The 27,312-nt window shown below is 41.9% G+C and overlaps 1 protein-coding gene across 3 annotated transcripts in view; it reads right to left on the bottom strand.

Annotated features, from left to right (window-relative positions):
• Positions 1-27,312, bottom strand: part of CDH13 (cadherin 13) — a 1,176,109-nt gene that overhangs the window by 758,340 nt on the left and 390,457 nt on the right. For all 3 annotated transcript variants that reach the window (XM_054453276.2, XM_054453277.2, XM_054453278.2), the window contains exon 3: positions 9,680-9,888. In XM_054453276.2, coding sequence (XP_054309251.1) covers positions 9,680-9,888 — 209 coding nt within the window. The remainder of the gene's footprint in view (positions 1-9,679; positions 9,889-27,312) is intronic.

The raw sequence follows: 27,312 nt of genomic DNA, 5'->3' as shown, positions 1-27,312 counted from the left end.
TTAGGTAACTTTTCAGTATCACATGGCTGAAAAATATGTGATTCATTTCCGATTTTTGGTCATTTCAGGTGCCTCTTAGTATCATCCACAAAAATTTTCGCTAAATATCCCCATGAATGTATGTGTAAAGAAACAGGGGGCAATTAGCTCCAGGTTTTCCTCAAGCTACTTACCAAATGATTCCTGAGATTCTGATAGGTAGTAGATTTAAAAGTTGTAACCACCCAATGGAGCAAGAGACATATTAGCAGTGTCGTTGGCTTTTGGGCAATTGACGATATATTTTACATTTTTATTAAAAAAATTAAAAACAAAAACAACTGTTTCTCCCAAGTGGCTCCTTCTACTGATTGCTCCTTTTATTTTATTTTTTTGGAACCATTTCCATCCTGATTCTTGAAACTGGATTAGGAGCCAAAATTACGTCTTTTAAATTGCATGTTTGCAATGATGATGAACAAGCATGATAAACGAGCCTTAAATTTAGCCTTTTCAGCTTCTGTCATAACTTTCCTTCTTTGTTTTATTTTTAAGAAATTCTTGTCATGACAAAAAAGGGAAAAATATTTTTTTTGCATTTAATTGAAGCAACTTGATTAAGAGACCAGTTTCCCTTTATTGAGGCAACTTGTATTGACTTCCAGTTAAGAAGTGTAAATTGTTCACAATGAACTTTTAAATACTGCCAGGTCTTTTGGAGTCTGTTAAGTGGACCTGCAGAAATAATCTCTTCTCTAGGAAGTTTAGTCGGTGCTTCCTATACAGTGAGCACCTGAGGAATGAATGGTGATGGTGTAAGCTCACCCATAATCCTGAATCTACACACGTTGCAGAAATCATAGAATTTGGTCATGCTGGGCATGGATGAAGGACTGGGTCATCTCAGTTTGCCTTGTTCATTAGCTGAACATTCATCATAGGTTTGGATTTAACAATGCAATCACTATGAATAACTCCAATTTCTTGTGGGACACTGAGTGTCCCAAGTTCTTTGGATGCTGTGATGGTTAATATTGTCAACTTGATTGAATTGAAGGACGCAAAATATTGTTCCCCGGTGTTTCTGTGACGGTGTTGCCAAATGATATTAACATTTGAGTCAGTGAACTGGGAGAGGCAGACCCACCCTCAATCTGGGTGGGCATCAACTAATCGGCTGCCAGCATAAAACCAGTCATGGAAAGAGCAGTCTGGCTGAGTCTTCTGGCCTCCATCTTTCTCCCATGCTGGATGCTTCCTGGCCTTGAACATCAGACCCCAAGTTCTTCAGCTTTTGGACTGTTGGACTTACACCGGAGATTTGCCAGAAGCTCTGGGGCCTTCGGCCACAGACTGAAGGCTGCACCATCACCTTCCCTACTTTTGAGGCTGTGAGATTCAGACTGGCTTCCTGGCTTCTCAGCTTGTAGATGGCCTACTAGGGGACTTTACCTTGTGATGATGTGAGTCAATTCTCCTAATAAACTCCCCTTCATATATTCATCTATCATATTAGTTCTGTGTCTTTAGAGAACCTTGACTAATACAAATGTGTTGATTCATTGAATCCTCACAGCATCCCCGTGAGGTTCACACAATTATGAACCCCTTTTCCAGCTGAGGAACCTGGAGCAGAGGTAGTAAATGCAGCACTGGAATTCATGCCAAGGTAGTCTGGCCCCTGAGTGATCTTAGTCTGCTGCATGGTAGCGAGGGCCCTCAGCTCAGGAGCTCAGCATTAAGACAGGCATAAGCAGAAGAAAGCAGACTGTTTTGTTTAGTACTATGAGTAGAGAGAGCCAGGCAGACGTCTACAGGAGCCTGGAGAAAGAACACCTAACCAGCTGGGGGATATTCAGAGAGCTGTTCCCAAAGAAGGAAAATCTTGGCTGTTTCTGAAGTATGGATGGTGCTGACCATAGGGTAGGTGGAACCTCAGTGGAGAGAACAATGTCCAGACAGAGGAGTAGCCAGTGTGAAGGTATGGGAAAGCTTGGCCAATTCAAGAAACCACAAGTGATTTGGTATTGAAGGAGGAACAGTTCAATGTAGGGTGTGAGAGGGGTAACTTGCTCCACTCATCCATGTATTCGAAAGGTATCTACTGAAAAATATGTGCCAGGCACTGGGCAGGGTGCTGAGGATAGAGTGGTGAACACACAGGAAGGAAGAAGGGAAAGAAACAAGGAAGGGAGGGAGGCAGGGAAGAGACTGTTCCTATATTCATCCAAGGCAGACATTAAACACCTGAACAAGAAAGTAAATACATAATTACAAATTGAGAGGAAGGCTAGAAAGGAAAAGCACTGATGTCAAGAGTTAGACCAGTAGGGGAGATCCTTTCTTGGGATGGGGACAAGAGGCAAGGGTGACAGGAAGGGAAGGCTCTTGGAGAAGGTGACATTTCCGCAGGTCAAGCCACTTAGAGATGAGCAGGAATGAGACTTGAAAGAAGGCTGCAGAGATCAGTCAGGCTAAACCACAAAGGACCTTTTCACACATGTGCTGTCTTTAGAATTTATCTCCAAGGCCAGGTGAGCTGATCAGGAAGTGAGGGCCTATTAAGCAGAGGAGCGAAGTGATCAGGTGCATTTGAGGAATAACTCCAGACTGGGAGCAGTGAAGCTGGATCCAAGCCTATAGCCTGTGGCCCTCATAACTCTCCATGGGAACCTGGGCCATAGGAGACTTTTGCTTTGTTCATAAGGACCTGGCTGCCTGGCCATAGGCATCTAAATTCTACCACTGCTGAGTGTGTGGGATTCCATGTTTCAAGACGAAGCCTGGAGGTACAGTCTCTTTAGTTCTCAAGCCCAATGTCAGAATAAATTCCTCTAAGCCCGTTGATGTCACTTCCCAACCTGACTTCATCAGGTTCTTTAACTGATGTCAGAATTACTTGCCATGATCTATAGTCAGGCAAGCTACAATTTCTTAACTCAGAAAGAAAGAATAAGTATGGTGTTTTTCGTTTGTGAGTGTTTTTGTTGGCCAGGCTGGAAAATGAAGTTGTTGAATCCCATTTATATGGCAGATAAAGACATTTCTGCATGACGAACAAAGCACAGAGCTTTTCTGTGTAAACTTTTGAAACTATATACAAGGTAAACACGCATGTGTGCATACAAACACACACGCAGACCCCTCATCCACTGTTTTTCGTTTCATCCTTGTTGGGCCATGAGAAACAGCAGATTTGGTGGGGAAAAGTCATGATTCCATCCAGACATAACTTGGTGTGTCAGGTTCATCATGACCTTCCACAGACAGGAGAGCCCTTTTGTGCATGGAAGGTTAACCTCACTATCTTCCATAGCAATTTGTCAGAGCCTATCAAAAGACTTGGAATTAAACTGCTCTTCTGCCTACTCAGATCTAAGGTGATCTTACATAACCCAGGCACGTACTAGATTCTGGGAAGCCCATTAAAAATGCAGAAATAGCTTGTGAGTCTATAATTAAGTCATTAACAATCAGACTTCACAGATTTGGGGTATACGTTTTGCAGGTGAGACAGGGTCATAAGTAGCAGGTAAAAATAAGAGAGGCCAGGCTCCTTTTATTAAAGAAGAGCCAGGCTCCAGTTACCACAGCTAAAATAGGCTTCACTGTGATTATATTTGCCTTAGAGAATCTTTCCTTCCAAAACACAGTGACATGAAATGAGCAAGTGTGAAATCGCCCCTGTTTTGGTTAGGCTGGCGGTCCCACCTACCTCTCTGAGCATGCCTTCTCTTTCTTTTCATTGGCTTTACTTTCTCTTCCTGTTCCCCATCTCTGGCTTCTGTCTCAGGGCCTCAGTGAATACAGTTAGCCCTCAGTTCCTCATCCTTCCTCCTAAGGTTCCAAAATTATAGCACTGATGGGAACTGTCCCTTGATGTCTGGTGCTATGCCCAGGAGAACAACTCTGTGACATAGACTATTCTTATCCCTATTTGATAGATGAGGATATTGGGATTCAGATAAGTGAGTCACTTGCCCAAGTCACACAGTGAGTAAGTGGCATAGCAGAAATTTGAACCCACTCATGTTCAACATAAGCCAAAACTCCCACCACTATGCTGTTCTTCCTTCAAATTTGTACTCTAGCAGCCAGTCCCGTATTGTCCATTGACTCCTGGCCATCTCTATAAAGATGTCCCTAGGAGCATATAAATCAACACACTCAAGCCTAACTAGACATCTTTCCCTAACATTTCTTTCCCAACTGGTCCAATTCATCTCCATCCTCCAGGCTAGACAATCTGGAATCATCCAAATACGTGATCCTGGCTCTTTCTTCCTTTCTGGCAAATCTTGCATCTGGTTTCCCTCCATTGCTCCCGTGTTGCTCTAACTGATGCTCTCATCTCCTAGACCCATGCGCAACGGCAGCAGCCTCCCCAGTGGCACAGCCTTCTAGCAGCAAAGTGGCAGGAAGGAGAATGGGTATTTAGGCAGAGGCCAGAATTTCAATCTCATTTCCTTCAGTTTCAAGTTAGGGTCCCTTGGCCAGGTTTTCATACCTGCAGGAAGGGGTAATCTCAGCAACCCCACAGGGAGGTTGTGAGAATTAGAAATAACATAGGCTAAACATAGACTAAGATGCATGACCGTAAGAAAGCTCCATGAAATCAGTTCTCAAAAAATAGTGGTAGCTATTATTTTAACTAGTAGCTCTAGTCTCTCTCTACTCCAGTCAAGGCTCCTGGGTGAACACCACCAAGGATTATTTTTATCCTGCTTGTTTCTCTGCTTAAGAACCTACAATGGCTCCTTAGCTCCTGTCATATCAATCTAGAATCCCTCCTCCTGGTCTTTAGATGCTGTCTCCATCCTGTCTGCCCACATGTTCCCATGCTTTTATTTAGCATTCCTTTTCTGTTCCAGCTTCCTCTGGCCCAGAAAAGTGGACCCTGGGATGCTGGACCCTGGCTTGTGTGGGGTACATGGGTGTGCAGGCTAATCCTTGAGGTGGAGCCAAATCACCTCCGGGAACTGCAGATTTCCCGGCTGAGAATGAGAAGATGAATTGCAGCCAGGCTGCACGACAGCATCACCAACCAAAGGGCTGGGAAGAAGCAGAACACAGGGTGCAAGGGAGAGGGATGCAGAGTGGGAGCCAGATATCAAGGGTCAGAATTTACAGGCAGCCACAGGAGTGTTCTATCAGGTTCAGCCACGGGAAGAGGGAAAGTGGGAAGGGCACTGAGCTGGTCCTGACGATCTGACATTCTGGGTTGCAGGCCTTGCTTGCCTCTGTTGTAACTGCATTTGTGGGAGTGAATATTGTGCAGGCTTACTCTGTTCCAGATGGTGAGCCAATAGAGGCTACTGATAAAGCAGAGAGCTCCAGGTTGGGCACTGCAGCTCACACCTATAATCCCAGCACTTTGGGAGGCTGAGGCGGGAGGATCACTTAAGGTCAGGAGTTCAAGACCAGCCTGGCCAACATGGTGAAAACCCATCTCTAATAAAGATACAAAAAGTAGGCAGGTGTGGTGGTGGGTGCCTGTAATCTTAGCCACTCAGAAGGCTGAGGCAGGAGAATCACTTGAACCCAGGAGGTGGAGGTTGCAGTGAGCTGAGATTGTACCACTGCATTCCAGCCTGTGAGACAGGACGGAGACCCTATCTCAAAAAGAAAAAAAAAAAAAAGAGGAGAGCTCCAGAGCCATGCTGCTAAGGTCTGGTCTGGGCCCTAGTTCTGCCACCTACTAGTTAAGTGGCCAGAGCAAGAAACAGCCCCATTGTGTCTCAGTCTCCTCACCCAGGAGATGCAAATGATAATAGCACCAGTAAGAGTAACAGCTTCCCTCAGCATGTTGTTGTGAGGATGAAAGACTTGAATAAACCCAGGGTTTAGCACATAGTAAGTATTATGTAAGCATCAGTGTTGGTCATTGCTGTAGCATCAGCTGAGTGCTACGTATTACTATTACGTGTATTGTCTCATTTAATCCACATGAAGATCCAAACAAGTCTATTATCCCTATGTTACAGACGAAAAAATCAAAACTACATAGAGGCTCAGGAGGTAAAGCAATTGACTGAAGGTAACACAGCTATGAAGAGAAGCACCATGCAAACAGTCCAACATTTTCCTCGTAGACCCTCCCAACTATGCACAATGACCCGTCCTTCAAAGTCCAGCTCATGGAGGGGTTGGAGGCACAGACTCAGGGGCCAAGCTGCCCAGGCTCAAGTCTCATTTCCATCCAGCTTGTTATTCATTTTTAGACCTTGGAAATGTCACTTGCCTCTTTATGCCTCAGTTCCTCTATCAGTAAAATCAGTAAAAAGTCACTATGAGGCAGAAGACAGTAGCATCTGCCTCCAATTGCTAAGGAGATTACATGAGTCAGGGTTTGTGGCCCATGGAGCAACACGTGGCACATGGTTGATGCTTTGAGGACCAGCCCAGCTCCCCTTGACCTCTCCCCTCTCCAAATGCACAGATCATCCATCACTGTTAGCTCCCTGCCTGGTACCCAAGCATCAATGCACACATTCATATTCCCTCCCCAACAGGAGCTGAGCTGACTCAGGCACTCACTGATTTTCTTCTCTAGCAGCTGGCCCACTTGGCTGCACACAGTAGGACCTGCAAACATACCACGTGCATATCCACTGAGGTATGCGCTCTCTTCAGAGGGATTCTTTTGCTATCTATTTTGTTTTCCCTTCATTTTCTTTTTATTTTTTTTTCCTTTTTTGAGGCGTTTTTATGAAGGACACAGCTACACATCTTCACAAAGCCTTTTTTCAAATCTCATAAAATTACTGAATGTGGGAGATGAATGCCCCATTCTGCTGAAGTCTGGCAAACTGAAGGACACGGCAGCCTCCGCCCCCTTTATAAGAAGCAAAAACAATCACAGGCAAGTTTTGTTGAAAATGCGTACAGAGAGCAGCAAGCAAGAAACAGCCAGGGCTCAGGGGAGCTTTGTCTCTGGATGGCATCTCACAGAAACTTGAGGAACCAACAATGCGTGGCTGAGTTTTCATAATGAACCCAGCTCTCCCAGCCCCTCAAGGTGGGGTTAGTCCCGAGAACCTGCCCAGAACCTCTTCTGCTCTCTTTCAAGCAAAATACGATGACAGCATCTTTTCCAGATAGAAAGATGAGCCACCATTCGTGAAGAACAAACGCTATCTAAATGCATTCAAGCCCATGGGCAAACCCCCTTACCATACCATTTCCATGTTTCTATGAAACACTGTTTTTGCTGTATATCCTGGCAACTTTGTTGCTTCAGATATTTGCCACATAATTTACATCACAGATTAGTGAGATGCTGTGAAAATGGTCATGGCTAAGTAAGAGAAAAGCTTGCCTTTGTGGTATCAGTGGATTTCCACACTGGTATGAATTCACCAATATCCAGTTTGCTCTGAAACAAGAATGACATGCTGTACATTCGTTTTTAGGTTGCCATCTACCCTTAACTCACAGCTTCACAGATATTGAAGGGGAATTGTGAAGTTCATCCAGCCCAGGAATGGCAGATAGATTCCATCCTCAGAAACATCACTAAATGATCAATTGATAGTAGGTTCCAGAAGCATTGCACTGAGAAGGATACTCAGGCTAAGCCAGGGGTTATTAGCAATATCTGCCACGAGCACGGTGACAGTAGGGTGGCACATGAGCCACTTATTTGCCACTGCAGGCTGTTTAACCTCTCTATTCTGCAGATAAAGAAGCTACATGATGCTCTCAAGATCACACAGACAGCACTGGCAGGAAGGTAACTCTCACATTGCCAGTTGTACTGTTTGCTCCCAGCTGTGTGACCCACGCTCACTCCACCACTGAATAAAATGAGTAGATCAAGCAGGAATGTGGGTAATATGGCAGGTGGAGAAAAGGGATGTGAATTAGGGGCTGTGAAAAATCGAGGAAGACCAAGCTTGCAGGTAGGTGAGAAGGCGAGGCATGCCAAGCAGGGGCATGCCATCGTTAAGTCATTGTTTGGCTGGAATCCTGCTATGTGTCTTGCCCTCCTTTTCTCATGAAGGTGGAGTCCCTGAGCTCCTGGTGAAGAAGGCATGAGTCAGTGGTAGCAAAAAGTCTCTGAATGGCACAATCGGGAAGCCTGAATGGCACAATCGGGAAGCCTGAATGGCAGTTTGTGACACGCATAAAGTGTATGCATATGTGTGGGAGTGCAGGGATCTGCATGCATGTGCTTGTGGAAGGGAACAAGCACTGCTGCCTGACAAATGAGAAGCACGATATGCAATTACACACACATATAATACAGATATACCATGTGTGTATGTATATACACACATACATATACACAGTATATAGATATACATATACACCATACACACATACAGCACCATATGCAATTACACACACATATAATACAGATATACCATGTGTGTATGTATATACACACATACATATACACAGTATATGTGCATATACAGTATGTGTATGCCTGTACATACGTATACACATATACACATATATATATACTGAAGTCACCAAAAGTCGTTGGGAAACAAAACAAAACAACAGAAGAAGCATGAGTAGGTTGGGCAGCTTATCTCTGAGATACCTATGACCTGTTAAATGCAAATGTATATGTATAGACATACATATACACCATATACGTATACAGAACCATAAACAATTACATATACATATATACATATACACACATAGATACACTGAAGTCACTGAAGGTCACTGGGAAACAAAACAAAACAACAGGAGGAGCATGAGTAGGTTGGGCTGCTTAGGTTTGAGATATCTTTGATGTATTAAATGTGGATGTACACATATGTGTATACATTACATGCACATATACCATATGTATGTATACATATACACATAAGTATAAAGTACATATGCATATATATGGTATACACATACATGTACAACAGGTACATATACAGCACCATATACATACATATGGTATATGTGCATGTAATGTATACATGTAACATAGGTACACATACACATACACCATATATGTATACAGCACAATATGCAGCACCATATACAATTCTAGTGGGCCACCTTTTCTTGCCTATCCACCATCCATTTCCTTTCCTCTGAAAACAGCTCCTTAATTTACTTGGAGGAACCACATTTCTTTCACTCTCAGTCCATGTGTTTTCAGGTGAATAGGGCTGACTCTGCCCTGGCTTCAGGAAAAGAAATATGACCGAGACGTGGCCAACCAGAACATCACAACCCAATGGACACCATGTTTAGTTCAGGGGTGGACACATGATCTAACCTACGAGACTGAATTCCAAGGCTTTGTTAGCATCGTCTTGAAGAGATGCTTTCTCAGGCGACTTCAGACCAGGAGAATGAGGGTAGTTGCTGAGACCTCCACCTTGGGAGGTAGGGAGAGATGTGACTGTCTCAGTACATCTAATAAAAGGAAAATGGAGCCATGAGAAGCATACGGATTAAAGCTGATTTGGACACCAGTACATAGCCATACCTGAAGGCAGAAGTATCCCTAAAATAGTTTCATGAATTAATCCATGAACTATCCCTAAATTAGTTACACGAATCAATTAATTCCCACTGCCCCTCCTCTACATTTTTAGAGTTGGATTTCTGTCATTTGCAACAACAATAACAAAAAGAATCTTAGCAAACATAATAAATTAAAGACCCACTTTCCACATAAGACAGATAGAACCTAATGTCCTCCTTGAACCCAAGTTATCTCAAACAGATGTGTTACCTGCAAGGAGCCCTGGATGTCTTTCCCCCCGACAATCACGAGTTCTGCCATATCTTCTGCATGGGGGGTCCGTGCATGGACGAACAGAGTTTTGCCCACTGCAGTTATGTTTCTCAGAGCAACTAAGCCTCCATCGCTGTTCACCTTGAAGTATGGGCTTGAGACCTCATAGCGTAGCTTGTCATTTCCCTTACAGTCACTGAAGGTCACTGGGAAACAAACAAAACAACAGAAAGAAAATGAGTAGGTTGGGCAGCTTAGCTCTGAGATATATCTGACCTGCTAAGTGTGAATTGCCACATAGTTCCTCAACCCAGAGTTCACAAATGCTACCCTTTATCCCACAGCAAGACACTTGTGCCCAAGTGACTTTGTGCTGATGGACTTCACTCAATCAAGACATGTCCTTGACGACCTCACATGTTCCAGGCAGGTGCTAAGGTCTGAGAATGCACACTTGAGTGCGTTCTCAGTGGAGTGAAGAGTCAGATCTGGCAGAGCGACATTTGAGGGAAGTGATCTAATCCTGGCATGTGTGCGTGACTGAGCAGAACCACAGGGTGCTCAGGAGCATTGAGGATTGCTGCACAAAGACAATATTTGAGCTGGGTATTGAAGATAAGCAGGAGATGAGAAGGCCCTTAAGAATGCGGAAGACATTATAGGCTATTCTAAGGCACAGGGATGAGGGCTAAATAGCAAAACAGATTCAGGGAATGAGAATTAACGATGTGCATATACATGTACATATATATACCATATACATATATACATATACATATATATACATGCCTATACATGTACATGTATATGGTATATACATGTGCATGTTTATGGTATATGCATACATATATACCTACAGCACCATATACATACATATGGTATATGTGCATGTAATGTATACATGTACACATATGTACACATACGCATGCACCATATATGTATACAGCACAATATGCAGCACCATATACAATTCTAGTGGGCCACCTTTTCTTGCCTATCCACCATCCATTTCCTTTCCTCTGAAAACAGCTCCTTAATTTACTTTGAGGAACTACATTTCTTTCACGCTCAGTCCATATGGAATCGTCCATATGTTTTTAGGCAAATAGAGGCAAACTTAAAACGGGGCAGGGATGGTGGGGATCTAGAATGGTGGGGATCTAGAAGGGAAGGGTGGAAATTAGGCTGAAAATGTCTCTGGGAGACAAGTTGGGAAAAGCCAGTAAGTTATGGTGCTTTCTGGTAGCCCTGGATGATTTGTTGTGTGGAAAGGGTCAAGATCAGGTGTGTGCTCTGCTTCCAGTGGACAAAAGTGCTTCTCAAGGATTGGGGTGCATCAGAATCACACAGCGTGCCTTTTTTTTTTTTTGACAGAGTCTTGCTCTGTCATCCAGACTAGAGTGCAGTGGCGCGATCTTGGCTGACTGCAGCCTCTGCTTCCCGGGTTCCAGCGATTCTCCTGTCTCGGCCTCCTGGGTAGCTGAGATTACAGATGCACACCATCATGCCCGGCTAATTTCTGTATTTTTAGTAGAGATGGGGGTTTCACCATGTTGGCCAGGCTGGTCTCGAACTCCTGACCTCAGGCTTCCCAAAGAACTGGGATTACAGGCGTGAGCCACTGTGCCTGGCCCACAGAGTGCTTTTTAAGAATCCAGAGGACCCAATACAATGATTATAATTTGGCAGATCTGGGTTATAGCAAGTGATTTAAAGAAGGGCAGGAAGAGAGGCCAAGAGAACAAGTTTCAATGAGTTCAGCGTTGTATCAAAGATGGCTGTCCAAAATGAAGGCAGTGGTGCTGATATGGAGAATGGATAGATGTGAGCAAAGTTCCTGCCATGGAATGGTTTATTCCTGTGTGGGAAGGAATGGGGAAGATGCGCCCCCTGCATGGACACATGGAGCACAGGGCATTGACACAACAGAGGCTGTGACAGCTGATCATGCTCCCCTCAATGGTGATTCTGCATGTGGTACACAATTCTATTATTATGGGGATCACAACTCATTATCTGTGCATGCATTTGCCTGTCTGCTTCCTCCTGTAAACTTTGAGGCCCCTTGTGGGTAAGCATAGAATTGTACTACGTGCTTTTTGCTCTCTGCTGAACAGGCTTATTTGTTTAGTAAACCTTTAATCGAAGCATAATGTAGACACAGAAAAGAGCATAAATCAGAATATACAACCCAGTGAATTTTTACAAAGTAAGCACACCCAACTGCCCAGCACCCAGACCATAACATGACGCATTACCAGTCCCCTCCCTTCCTGAGTAAAATTCCTACCCCCTTCCGTAGAGGCTACATTATTCTAGCTTCTGATACCATAGATTGGTTTTACCCACATTTGCACAGCATCTAATGTGATCATACAGTATGCACTCTCTCCTACTTGGCTTCTTCATTCAACACTCCATTCCATGAGATTCATCATGTGGCTGTGAGTCATGGTAGTTTATTCTAATCACTATAACAACAATCACCGATCACTGTATAGTATCCAGGTTACTATAGTGATCTTAATCATCATATAGTATTCCATTATGTGGCTGTATTGAGTCTCTTTATCTATTCTACTCTCGATTGGTATCTGGACTATTTCCAGTTTGGGGCTCCAAATATTGTTGCTAGGATCTTTATTTTATTATTATACTTTAAGTTTTAGGGTACATGTGTACAATGTGCAGGTTAGTTACATATGTACACATGTGCCATGCTGGTGTGCTGCACCCATTAACTCGCCATTTAACATTAGGTATATCTCCTGATGCTATCCCTCCCCCCTCCCCCACCGCACAACAGTCCCCAGAGTGTGATGTTCCCCTTCCTGTGTCCATGTGTTCTCATTGTTCAATTCCCACCTATGAGTGAGAATATGCGGTGTTTGGTTTTTTGTCCTTGAGATAGGTTACTGAGAATGATGATTTCCAATTTCATCCATGTCCCTACAAAGGACATGAACTCATCATTTTTTATGGCTGCATAGTATTCCATGGTGTATATGTGCCACATTTTCTTAATCCAATCTATCATTGTTGGACATTTGGGTTGGTTCCAAGTCTTTGCTATTGTGAATAGTGCTGCAATAAACATACGTGTGCATGTGTCTTTATAGCAGCATGATTTATAGTCCTTTGGGTATATACCCAGTAATGGGATGGCTGGGTCAAATGGCATTTCTAGTTCTAGATCCCTGAGGAATCGCCACACTGACTTCCACAATGGTTGAACTAGTTTACAGTCCCACCAACAGTGTAAAAGTGTTCCTATTTCTCCACATCCTTTCCAGCACCTGTTGTTTTCTGACTTTTGAATGATTGCCATTCTAACTGGTGTGAGATGGTATCTCATTGTGGTTTTGATTTGCATTTCTCTGATAGCCAGTGATGGTGAGCATTTTTTCATGTGTTTTTTGGCTGCATAAATGTCTTCTTTTGAGAAGTGTCTGTTCATGTCCTTCGCCCACTTTTTGATGGGGTTGTTTTTTTCTTGTAAATTTGTTTGAGTTCATTGTAGATTCTGGATATTAGCCCTTTGTCAGATGAGTAGGTTGCGAAAATTTTCTCCTATTTTGTAGGTTGCCTGTTCACTCTGATGGTAGTTTCTTTTGCTGTGCAGAAGCTCTTTAGTTTAATTAGATCCCATTTGTCAATTTTGGCTTTTGTTGCCATTGCTTTTGGTGTTTTAGACATGAAGTCCTTGCCCATGCCTATGTCCTGAATGGTAATGCCTAGGTTTTCTTCTAGGGTTTTTATGGTTTTAGGTCTAATGTTTAAGTCTTTAATCCATCTTGAATTAATTTTTGTATAAGGTGTAAGGAAGGGATCCAGTTTCAGCTTTCTACATATGGCTAGCCAGTTTTCCCAGCACCATTTATTAAATAGGGAATCCTTTCCCCATTTCTTGTTTTTCTCAGGTTTGTGAAAGATCAGATAGTTGTAGATATGCGGTGTTATTTCTGAGGGCTCTGTTCTGTTCCATTGATCTATATCTCTGTTTTGGTACCAGTACCATGCTGTTTTGGTTACTGTAGCCTTGTAGTATAGTTTGAAGTCAGGTAGTGTGATGCCTCCAGCTTTGTTCTTTTGGCTTAGGATTGACTTGGCGATGCGGGCTCTTTTTTGGTTCCATATGAACTTTAAAGTAGTTTTTTCCAATTCTGTGAAGAAAGTCATTGGTAGCTTGATGGGGATGGCATTGAATCTATAAATTACCTTGGGCAGTATGGACATTTTCACGATATGATTCTTCCTACCCATGAGCCGGGAATGTTCTTCCATTTGTTTGTATCCTCTTTTATTTCACTGAGCAGTGGTTTGTAGTTCTCCTTGAAGAGGTCCTTCACATCCCTTGTAAGTTGGATTCCTAGGTATTTTATTCTCTTTGAAGCAATTGTGAATGGGAGTTCACTCATGATTTGGCTCTCTGTTTGTCTGTTATTGGTGTATAAGAATGCTTGTGATTTTGTATCCTGAGACTTTGCTGAAGGTGCTTATCAGCTTAGGGAGATTTTGGACTGAGACAATGGGGTTTTCTAGATATACAATCATGTCATCTGCAAACAGGGACAACTTGACTTCCTCTTTTCCTAATTTAATACCCTTTATTTGCTATGAACTTTCTTGTATACATCTTTTGGTAACAACAGCTACATAGATCCTAGCACACTGCTAAAGCCAAATAAATATCTGAAAATCTAAGCTCATCTATATATGTCCTAGCGCACTGTGAAAGCCATATAAATATCTGAAAATCTAAACTGATATTTCTACTCTAGGAAGATGATACTTAAGGTGATAATAATCATATTAACTGATAATAATAGTGGATAATGCAGATTGAGCACTTTCCACATTCAAGGATCGGTGCGACACATTTTGCACATATCTTTTTAGTTAATCTTTACAATGACAACAAATGAAGTATTTTTTTTGATCCCCTTCTCCTACAGTTTCTAGATAAGGAAACTGAGGCTCATAGAGGGCAAAGTTCGTGCCCAGTACACACAGGTTATAAATGATGAGCCAGGATTTTAACCCTGGTCCATTTGCCTGCCACCACTGCATGTTTTCAATAAAGACAATACCCCATGGAGAATACAACCCTTCTGAAATCCTATCAAAACCTGAATACAGTAGTTCTCCCATCTCCATGGCTTTTCTTTCTGCAATTCCAGATACCCACGGTCAACACAGGTCTGAAAATATTAAATGGGAAATTCCAGAAATAAACAATACAAAAGTTTCAAATTGTGTGCTGTTTTGATTATGGTTATAATTGTTCTATTTTATCATTAGGTTAATATTTTACTGTGTTGTAAATTAAACTTTAACATAGCTATGTATGTATAGGACAAATTAGCATATATAGGGTTGGGTAGTATCCACGGACTGAGGTATCCACTGTAGGTCTTGTAACACATCCCCTGAGGACAAGCAGGGACTACTGTAGAGAGCTGTGATTGCCCTGCTCAGTCCTGTTTTCATGTTCCTGCCCAGTCCTGAAGAGCACTGCATGGTGTGGTGCCTCTTGGTCACTCTTCAAAGGTTCTAAGGCTTTCCATGGTTAAGTCAGCTTTAGGGCCATCTTTGCATGGACACACAAGTGGACTCTTGGGAGCCTGCGGTTCTCAGACACTTGCTCAACTTCTCTAACCATGTTGGTAGCCCAGATTGATTGAACATGCTTAGTTTCAGTTTTTGGAAGTGAACTATGAAGGAGTGACACCAAGGTTGCTTTCATTGTTATCATCAATTAGTATTCATCCAATGGAGACAAATTACTCAAATAACAAGGCCTGACAGGAAATTACTGTTTCAATCACCAGCATGAGGTTCTAGCCCTAACCCTTGAACAGGATCAAAGAAGACAGTCTCAGCTGGGGAGTGAATGGGGTAAAGGAAAAGGCATATGAAAGTTTGTGGGGGTTCTAGATTAACAGCTAAGTTCCTTCTTCCCACCCTTTCTTCCTTCCATAAATATTTACTGAGAACCTACATTATGCTAGATGCTGAGGTTATAATGTTGAACAAAGACAGGCACAGTCCCCAGTTTGAAGTCTAATGTGGAAGACAGACATTAATTTAATACTCTTATAAGTAATTTGGCACCTATTACTTAGGCAGAGAAAACCACAACATATGCAAAGGTCCTGTGGCATCTATAGAACTGGAAGTAAGCCGGTAAGATTGGCACAGAGAGCAAGGGAGAATGCAAGGAAGTTAGAATGGAGATAAGCTGAGCCCAGGCAATTTGGGGTACTGGGGGCCACACAGCCCTGCCCCTTGGAGGAAGCCTTGGATTCTCCTGTTGCAACTATAAGACTAGCTTTTCTTCACCTGAGTCTCATATAATTATGGATCTTCATTGCAAAACAATACTTAGCACTCAAGGTCCTCCATGACTAGGCTGTCCATCAGCCTCCCCTCTGCCTTTGTCTTCACTGCATACCTCACACCTCACCCACTCTTGCATCTCCCTACTCTACTATCCCACCCTTTTGGTATAGTGCTCCCTCTCTGCAGAAGGCATTTTTCTCACCTTCTTTACCCTGTTAACTCTTGCTTATTCTTCAAGATTCAACTCAAGCAACTTCTTCAAGCATTCTCCTTGTGTTCCAGAATTTCCTGCACATAGAACCTTTTATATCGTGTTATATCAATGTATCCATATTATGTATTTGTTTTTTGCACCAGAACCAAGAGCAGAAATTGAGTCTTGTTCTTTCATTCATCTTTACATCTCCAGCAATGAATAGCATGTTTTTCCATATGGGAGGCCATCAATAATAATTCCACTTTGCTCAGTTACTCTCCAGAGCAAAATGATGCTTTAGTAATGGTAGAGGATTGGGGGGTGGGGGGTCTCCCTTCTGTGCTATGAGCAAGAGGCTGCCAGAAAGACTGTGAATTGGGATAAGAGGCCCCTAGTGACCTCTTGACTTCATTGAACCCAGCAGTAGGGAGTGGAAGGAAATGAAGAACTCAGCTATGCTCTCCCCTTGGCCCCTGGACCCTGTGTGTATCCATTTAGAATGGCACTCAGCCTCTGTGCTTAGCTTTGACCTAGCTCATTGGTGAAGTCAGAGGTGGTGCCTTATCTGTCCCAAAGATGCCAGTAAAACTTGCATACCCCCAAAGAATGGTTGGAATCAGTGTGTGCATTTTAAATGAAGTGATGTTTGGGCAGACAACAGTCATGGCACTACTATTTATTGAGTGGTCCCTGAGTGCTAGGCTGTATGCAAAGGATTGTACAAGCCATACCTCCTTTTAGCCTCATAGCAATTCTATAGCAGGGTTGCTCAACTTTTGTTTTTTTCATTATCTACTCCCCTAAGGACACTTTTAAGAATTTTTTTCTAATTGCCACTATTCCTGTAAAATTTTGATATCACAGATATACTTATATCTGTTTCGGTACTACAAGTATATCCGTACTTTACATTTGTAAGTGCAATTTTTGTCCCTCCACCCTCGAACCTATTTCACCCCTGTGGGGGAAATATAGCCCCACTGAGAATGCACAGTCTATAATCTATAAGCATCATATTAGATTTTACAGGAGAAGAGACTGAGTCTCAGAGAGATTGACTGACTTGCTCGTGGTCCCGTATCCAGAAAGACCTAGAGCAAGAACCTTCCCTGATCTGTTCAGCCTGCCTCTATAACCCGAGCTCTGGGCACATCTGCTTCCTAGGAATAGATAGGCAAGAGGAGAAAGGACAGTTGCCCCAACATGGCCCCCTTGGGCATCTCACAAACCCCATTGGGGTCATCAGAGGTACCAAGTGAGGTCACACTGAGAACAACTGCAGTTTCAGAACCTGGCACATCATAGGCACTCAATACTTTCTAAATCAAATAGCTAACGGTTACATAATTGGGTCTTTGTATATTTTTGATATCACTTACCAACTCAGGAGCAGGTGCTTTAGGCCATGGTTCTTTCTCAAGGCTGGCCATCTATGAAATCGCTGAAGGAGCATTAAAAAGAATAGCAATACCTGTCCCCACTCTCTCCCAAGATTATGATACAACTGTGCTGAGTTGGGGTCTGTGTGCACTAGTATCTCTTAAAAGCTCCCCTGATTAATCTAATGCAGACAGAGCCGGGAACCAGGACCTTACATTATAAATTGTTTGTCAAGGTGCCAGGTCTCCACATTTCCCAGCCATTCCTGGAAAAGAGTAGAGGTTGGGGACCGGCATGCCAGCAACTGTTATTTCTGTGCCCCAAGAAAGGGAAGTTTTAAGGGTAGGTTTCTAAGCCCTTTTCTAATCCTGGCTTATGTGTAGGAGCCCTGTGACATTGGGCAAACCACCTGATATGGTTTGGCTGTGTCCCCACCAAAATCTCATCTTGAATTGTAGTTCCTATAATTCCCATGTGTCATGGGAGGAAGTCGATGGGAGGTAATTTAATCACGGGGGTGGTTACCTCCATGCTATTCTTGTGATAGTGAGTTCTCGCGAGATCTGATGGGCATTCTCCCCCTTCACTCTGCATTTCTCCTGCTGCTGCCATGTGAAGAAGGATGTGTTTGCTTTCCCTTCTGCCAAGATTGTAAGTTTCCTGAGGCCTCCCCAGCCATGCTGAACTGTGAGTCAATTACACCTCTTTTCTTTATAAATTACCCTGTCCCAGATATGTCTTTATTAGTAGCATGAGAATGGCCTAATACACCACCCATATTCTTTAATCCTCAATGTCTTTATCCGTAGAGTGGGCATCCTCCTGAAAGGTACTATAATCCCTATGGCATGTGTAAACAAGATAATGCATGCCTACACGCAGAAAGCACTTAGGACAGAGCTTGGTGCTCCATGAATGAGAATGATCACCATTATTACCATAATTCTGGGCACTAAGGAAGCTACCTTTTCCTTTTCCTACACAGCTTCCTTCTTCCAGCTGATTTTTCTACCTCCTCCTCTGTCATTCCTTCTAGTCAGGTACCTTGCTAGTCTCAGGCTGTTGCCATGGAAATGGTTACTACAGGCATCACTGCTAGGGTTAAAGGGGTGGGGCTGATGATTCTGATTCAGGCTTGCCCATTGTTGAATCCCTTCACTTGTTTTGGTGAAGCCCTACGTACTTCATATGAACAATTGTGAAGGAAAAATGATATTAAAGGAATGAAATTACAGAGCCCTGCTCAAAATAGAATCAACAAAGTTTTGTTCAATATTCTCCAAACTGATTGTTGGTGAAGACAACTTCACACAAACGTAAGGGATGAGTTTTCCTAAAGTAATGACACTACACTGTGAGCTTTACACTCATGATTGCAATAAATCTTCATGTCGTCTTCTTCACATCATCAATTTGAGGTAGGAACTTTTGGTGCTCTGTGGAAACTGAGACTTAGTGAGGTTGCATGAGTTATCCGAGGCCATGAAGTCATTATGTGAACTGAGGTCAAATCCAAACTCAGGAGTGTGGTTTCTGGTTCTAGAGCTCACACTCCTGAGTACTATGCCAGTCTTTCTAGATGAATGTGTTCTTTCCTTTAGTCATTCAGCCTCCAGACTGACAATTTCATTGCCACCTCTCATATCACATCGATTATTTGCTTAATAATTTTTAACTGACTGACCCTTTAAATTATAAAATTATTTGAAGGTAGTATTTATAATACCTGTTGAATATGCCAGGTATTTTTTCAAATAAATATTAAAATAAATCTAAAGAGCCAAATTCAAAAGAAGTAAGTTTGTCCTTGTATCCACTAAAAGTTTGTCCTTGTATCCACTAAAATCTCCACAGTGACGTTTGTTGTACCCTCTGGAAATGCTGGCCGGTACTACATTCCTTGCCATCCAACCCTCAGTTAGACAAATTCATTCCTGCATCCACTCTACTCAGGTTTATAAACCAGGAGGGCTCTGATATCCAAATATCTGATAAGGAATAATTTATTTAATATAAATAATGAAGTCTTGATAAAAACAGAAATTCCAGAAAGGGCAAAATCTAAATTGCTCCTGTTGCCATGGCTTTGGCAATATCTAAAGGATAGCTCTGATAAACAGGAAGACATTGACTCAAAAGAAAAACAAGTCACAACATTTTCATTCATGTTTTCTTCTTTCTCCTGGAGAAAACAGACTCTGCATTCTCACCAATTATAATCATACCCTAAATTTCCTATTAAAGGGTGCATCTGATGACATCAGCTCTGCATTGTTGTTTCATGTTATTGACTTTGTTGATGCCACCAAACTGTCAGTGATTCTCAAACTTTTAAGTAGATATCAAGACTGTATGTGAATTGACCACAGTGTTCAAAGACATATTTAAGGATAAAACTGAATAGTTTATGTCCATTTAAAAAATGCTTGTTTCTATAGAGACAACTTCCTAGGTGGCTTACAATGACACCATGTGGATAGCTGAAAGATGTGACTAAACAATTAAACTTGTGAACAAATACTCAAAACCTCTATCTGAAGTGGGAAAAGAGCTATCTGCACTCTTCGGAACCTATGAATGACTTCCCTACATAGTTTCTTATGGATTTGAAATAACTTCTGGAAAGCAAAAAATATATACATATAAGATACTGTACATGGAGATTTATTGGAATAAATTGCATAACATCACTCTTTGAGATATTCTTTGAACACCCTGAGAGGGGGTGGGGGTGTAGTGAAAATGTCCCACCTGGGGGAAACTGCAAATTAGACAAAAGGCACCATTCAGAGTTTCAATTATGCTTTCAGCACTTTTCCACTCAATATGTCCCCTGGGCTTAATGCAAATGTCACAAAAAGACAAACTTCAGCTGGGAGACAAAACCACAATTGAAATGGGAAGTTTGACATGTGAATTAAGGGGCTTAATCTTCCCGACCTTGATTTTATGCCTTTCCATTTCTTTCTTTTGAAGGTAGTTCTTGGGGATGAAAATCCAAAAGGCATAGATTTCTTACCATCTAAAAATGGATAAGGGAGCAAATTAAGCTGTGTTATGATCCCAGAAAAAATGAAATGCAGATGGATTTAAACTTATCTGCCAAATATAGAACAGTCCTGCTTGCAGAGCTAGGTATGAACTAATATGTGAATTTTGTGCTATTCTTGTAAGTGTGTTTGGGCCAATCTATGATTTATACACTCACAGCTTACATGGGTAAATTGTCCTGCAGTTTGCATGTATTTGTAGAGGCTTTGCAAATTGGTCTGCACATAAGTTGTGGGGCCTTTTCAGAGTGGATGGTCAGATTCCACTTGTACATGTGTGCAAGGATGCATATGAATCAGAATTACAGGCTCTGAATCAGTCATCCTGGAAGTTGTAGCCCTCCCCCAGACAGATATGCACAGATTCACTTCCAGGATCTTTATATGCACACACAGAAGAGAAGGACTTTCAGTGATGTGCTAGTCATGGAAAAAGTCTCGAGTTGTAGCATTTGCCGATTTCTGTGGTTTAAATGCTCTACGCATTGTTTATTTCAAGGTACCAATGTACCTTCAATTGGCTTGCAACTTTTCTAAAATTTTTACCAGCTCTCAGAATTACCTATACCAGCTGTCTCAAGCACATGACAGAGACTAGGCACTGCCCCAGTGTAGCAGAATGTAGATTGTCTGCTCTGCCTGAGATGGAGAGACCCAGCTATCCTAGTATTCCTTGCCTACATGGAAAAACAGAATTCAATCCTTCCTCAGCATGAAGGGCCTGCATATTGGTTAATCGGCAAAGCCTTTGCTGGGGCATGACAAAGAATGTCTTTCTGACAACTAAAGTAGCATTTAATTCAGAACTATCAGACAGACTCTTTCCAGGATACAGACCATCACTTAACTGCTTTTCATATCCCTCAGTATGCCACTGGCATCCAGAGACACCACCTTCCTTTTAAAGCACTCACAGGGCTTAGTCAAGAGTCTCTTTGGACTGGTCCAAATGAAAGAAACAGGAAGCATTTCTTTTGATTTTCCTGAACACTCTCATTTCGCCAGCATTCTAGTCACTCAAGCCTTCCTTAACATACGTTCAATTCCACCCACATTGGGTTAGATCCATGAGTGAATCAAGAAGCACGCCCTACAGACCTCATTCTTTCTACTCTTCTGGTTCCTGAACATGCATATTGGGCTTCTGTGTTCCATGTTTGGCCTAGAGTCAGCACTGACATTGCAGAGCTTCTATAAGGTTCTGGGAGTATTCTAACCATGACTGATTGACCCAGGAGTGAATTTCACTTCCAAAGGCTTTATAGAATTTGATAAGTGCAGAACAAACATAAAACAGTCTTAATACCATTCCATGCATCAGTTCCAACTTTGATAAAATAGAGTTTCAATTCTATCATGTCAGCAGAAGATATCACAATGAATGATACAGTCAAACGATCTTCAGCAGAAACCTATTTTTGCCATGTAACCCTTAAGGGCTTCCTCTTGGAAAAAGACAGAGGCCACATCTGCTTTCAGGGGATTTTCTCCACCTACCATTAAAAACTGAGCTGTTAGCTTTGAATCTTTTTTTGTGTGTGTGTCAGTCTTATGTTTTCCTCTTGCCGTGGATTCCTTAAAACGTGGCAGGTTGTTTCCTGATAGAATGCTATGCATCATCTATCCCATGGTGGTTATAATCACTACAAATTTGTATTTCAAATTGGAATTACTTTATATATAGCACAGTGCCTGACACAGTACATACTCAACCCTGTTTGTTGAATGAATAAATAGCAGAACTGCAACTTGGCAGCTAAGCAGATTTGAAACTCCCCAAACAAAACTAAGAATGATGGCACCAACTCAAGTGAAGATTTGAGTAAGTTGATTTGAAAGTCACCCGTTCAGCGAAAGAAAAATCACGGACTCAGCAAGTTTGAGAATCACCAAGTCTCGGATTTACAGAGATCCCTTCTTGGTATTTTCATGACTAGCACACATCTCTGACAAGGCCCTTAGTTTTTAATGTTTATAGCAATTACGTGTATACACCTCCCTCTGAATGTGCATCTCTAGGGTAAATTAACGTGAAGAGAGCTTTACTCCACTGAAACTTTCAGGGTGTTTGGCCTTGCAGTTGGAGTTGTCTAGGAACATGTGACAAAGTGTCCTGGCTAAGCCTAAATTGGGATTCAGAGCCTGAATGTGTTTTGATGCCTTGATAGTCTTGTGATTTCCCAGTTACCTCTCTATTGCAAGAGCAGATATACCTGGGGAGGAAGGGGGCCTCTGAGGAGGACTATTTCTGCATGAGCACCTAGAGAGAGAGGCAGAACCAGGAGAAAGAGAGAGAGGAACACAATATTGGTTTCCTAGTCCAGCCCCATGGATCTATAGTTCAGAGAAAAGAAAGCTACATACACAACTCAAAGATTCACAAACCACAGACAACTTAGATATTTTCAAGCACTGTTATTTTGTTTCCTAATAGCAAACTGTTATGCTGAGCAGCAGTGTGGCCCCATTTTTGAGTGGGGTACAGCTTGGCTTTGTTCTGGTAGAGAGAACACTAGAGCAGTCATAGGGTCTGTTGGCACCTTGAGGGGTGCATAGCTTTGGGGATCCTGGAGATGGACTTTTCCCACAGAGGGCAGTGGGGAGGCCCTTCCTCCAAGAGTTTCCCAGGAATGTTAATCATTAAAGAGGCCAGAATGAGAGGACATGGAAGAAGAATTTGTGAATTCATGTGAGAGATGCCCTGAGGTCTTCCAGAAATAGCCAGAATAAAAGGCCAGGAAGGAGAGTACGTTGAGGTCCTATAGCTATGCAGGTGTGGGGCTACAAGCCAGAACAATGCAAATATTCACATTTGCATGACATCATACTTGTCCAAATTCGGTCATGTGCCACATAGCGATGTTTTGGTCAACAGAGGAACACATATATGATAGCAATCCCGTAAGATGATAATGGAGCTGAAAAAGTCCTACTGCCTAGTGATGTAGCTGTCATAATGTCCGAGTGCAATGCATTACTCATGTGTTTGTGGTGATGCTGGTGTAAACAAACCTACAGCACTTTCAGTCATAAAAGTCAAGCACATACAATTATGTACCATATGTAATATTTGGGACTTATAATAAACAACTACGCTACTGGTTTATATATTTACTATACTATCGTTTTTACTTTTTTTTTTTTTTTTTTTTAAGAGTGTACTTCTCCTTCTACCCATTAAGAAAAGGTTTACTGGCCAGGCATGGTGGCTTATGCCTGTAATCCCAGCACTTTGGGAGGCCCAGGTAGGCAGATCGCTTGAGCCCAGGAGTTTGAGACCATACTGGGCAACATGGCAAGACTCCATATCTACAAAACATGCAAAAATTAGCTGGGTGGGGTGGCTGGTGCCTGTAGTCCCAGCTAACTGGGATGCTTGGGCAGGAGGATCACTTGAACCCAGGAGGCGAAGGCTGTAGTGAGCTGAGATCAAGCCACTGTACTCTAGCCTGGGTGACAGAATGAGACCCTGTCTCAAAGGAAAAAAAAAAAAGAAAATGTTAGCTGTAAAACAGCCTCAGGCTGGTCCTTCAGGAGGTATCCAGAAGAAGGCATTGATATCATAGGAGACGACAGCTCCATGTGTGTTATAATCCCTAAAGACCTTTCAGTGAGACAAAATGTGGAGGGTAGAATACAGTGATATGATTCTACTGTAGGCCTAGGCAAATGTATGTGTTCATGTCTCAGCTTTTAACAAAGAAGCTCAATAAGTGAAAAAGAAAAAGAGAAAACATTTAAAAATAGAAAGGTCTATAAAATAAGGATATAAAGAGAATATTTTCTATAGCTGTACAATGTGTTTGTGTTGTAAGCTAAGTGTTAACACAAGAGCCAAAAAGTTAAAAAATTAAAAGTTTATAAAGTAAAAAAGTTACAGTAAGCTAAAGTTAATTTATGATTGAAGAAAGAAAGCTTTTTTTATAAACTTAGTATAGCCTAAGTGTACAGTGTTTATAAAGTCTATAGTACTGCACAGTAATGTCCTAAGCCTTCACATTCACTCACCACTCATTCACTGACTCACCCAGAGCATCTTCCAATCCTACCACCTCCATTCATAGTATGTGCCCTATACAGGTGTGCCAATTTTATCTTTTAGACTATATTTTTATTGTACCTTTTCTGTGTTTAGATATGTTTAGATACACAATCACTTGCCATTGTGTTACAATTGCCTATAGCACTCAGTACAGTACCATGCTATATAGGTTAGTAGCCGAGGAGCCATAGGTTACAACAGATCACCTAGGTGTGTAATAGGCTATACCCTCTAGGTTTGTGTAAGTCTACTCTGTGATGTTCAAACAATGATTAAATTACCAAACGGTGCATTCTCAGAGCATATCCGTATGGTTAAACAATGCATGACCTTACTGGAGGGGCCTAAAGCAATTCAGGTTACCATTTGGAAGGTCTAGTTCCTTCTGGGTGAAATAATGTGCTTGTCACTGGATACTTTCAAGCGGAACCTATATGACTTCATCAGGAATATTGTGGAAGCAATTCCAGCATTGAATGATATCTCTTACAACTAGGAAATTCTGTTATTCTAAAGCTCAACATACTCATCCATTGACCCATTAAAAACATCATTTTTTCACTTACAATGTACAAGACAGTAGGCAGTAAGGGATAAACGGCAACTAAAGATGAATGTGGCACAGCATCTATCTTCTTGATACTTAGCGTCTAGAAGCTTAGACCCCGTAATTATTGGCAGGGCTGTCACATTGAAGGGTCAGTGTTCCATTTCACTCCAATCCCCATAATCCGATATTTCAACCATTTTACAGAGGCGAAATGAGATAAGCTGGGAAAGACTGAGCCACCCACAGTGCAAAGGTTTACTCGTAGAACTGGGGTTTGAGCTCAGGTTCACTGCGCTCCACAGGTCAGGCTTTTCACTGGCCCATCCTATTTCTTCTGATTACTGTATTTTTTAAAAATGCAGAAATTACCGAGTGAAAAAGAAGAGAGTTTTTTCATATAAAATTTATCAAACTCTGTTTTGCTGGGCTTGTTTCCCAACCTACTTGATCCACAAAAATGGATAAATTGACTACTGCATATCAAAACTTTGTAAAACATTAAGCTTTGGTTTATGACCCAGCTGCGGATGCTAGCAGGACATCATTTATGTTAGTTCTGCACTCTTCCAGCTGGTATAAATGGCTGTGGCATCAAAGCGTGTTGGTTCATATGAACACACCTTGGAGATTACATGAATTGTTTCCCTATATATTCAAGTCACTCTACAAAACCCTAATAGTGCTAATAGTACAAAGCCCTAATAGTATTTCATGTTTGATGTCTATCATATATAATACCCACCATTTATGAAGCATTTTCTATATGTCAGTCAGTGGACTAAATACTTGATAAACATTATTTCTTTCAATTCTCCAACAGTATCATGAAGGTAGGGGAGAGAATCTGCAGCTCAGAGAGATTAAGAAAACTTCTTAAGGTCACATATCTGTAAGTAGGAAAGCTGGATTGCTTTTTACAACTAATATAGAATCCAGTTCCAGGTCCTTGGGAAAGAGAGTGGATTCCTCCAAATGATGGTATCCAAAGTAAATGTTGGAAGTTATTCTACAGCTTAGCAGCACAGGACATAACAGGGAGTCAAACAGTCTGTGTCTAGAGCTAAAAAAAAAAGGTGTCAAAATGGAATTGAGTAGAATCTTGAAGTCAGTAATTAAATCCATCAGCAGAAATCTGGAGACCAGATGCCAGAAGACCCTGTGGGTCAAAGCTTAGGAAACACTCAAGCTCTGAAGAGGGTCAAGGAAAATGAATGAATGGGGCCCAGGCAAATCCTTATGTACCCACTAAAGATAGTCAAGAACACCTAAATGTAGTCAAGAGCTGTTACTAGTATTCTTTCTTTAATGACTGGGGAAACATAAGTTTGAAATTTGCTATCATTGATCTGTCTATAATTTTATCAAAGAACTCTTGAGATTTGAAGTTCCTATGGATCAACACCTGCTATTCCACTATGAAGTCATCACACATCCTTAGATTGCATCAAATAAAACACCATGGAGGAGAAAAGCACAGAAATTTGAGCCAAGGACTTCAGAATGTCAATTTTGGTTTTCATAAATGTCATAAATGACGTGTAGCCAGTATGCAGATGAGCATCTTTTGTACAAAAAGATCCAAAAGCATTTTAAACACCCCATCCTTCCTTCGTTGTGGATATCTAGAATGCTTCTAAGCAGAGATGGCCTTGTGCTACCTGGATTCCAGGACAGGGTCTAGAAATGTTTCTAGATGGCAGGGTAGTGTTTAGGGGCTCAAGAACATCATCTAAGGCAACAATGGATCTCCTTCCTAAAGGGAATGCACAAGGCTTTGACAAGGTTGGTGGCTTGATAATAACCAGCAGGGATGCCAATCAAACTGCAACAGACTGCAGAAGGCCAACTTCCACACCTTGAAAATTTTCTCCTGACCTAACCTGCCCTTTGGTAATCTGGAAGATCCTTGAGGGCAAGAGCTTCCTACAGTTTTATCTCCATATCTCTGGCTAGGCTTGGCACTAGCCCTAGAACAGAGTTGGCAATCAAAAAATATTAGCGGACTCCTTTTGGTTGTAACCAATTAATTCATTTACCTCCTCCCTAACTGCAGTGTGTGAGATATTCATC

This window comes from Pongo pygmaeus, chromosome 18 (genome assembly GCF_028885625.2).
Source record: "Pongo pygmaeus isolate AG05252 chromosome 18, NHGRI_mPonPyg2-v2.0_pri, whole genome shotgun sequence".
Classification (NCBI taxonomy): Eukaryota; Metazoa; Chordata; class Mammalia; order Primates; family Hominidae; genus Pongo; species Pongo pygmaeus.
The sequence above is the reverse complement of the archived record's forward strand: the minus strand, read 5'-3'. Positions and strand labels throughout refer to the sequence as shown.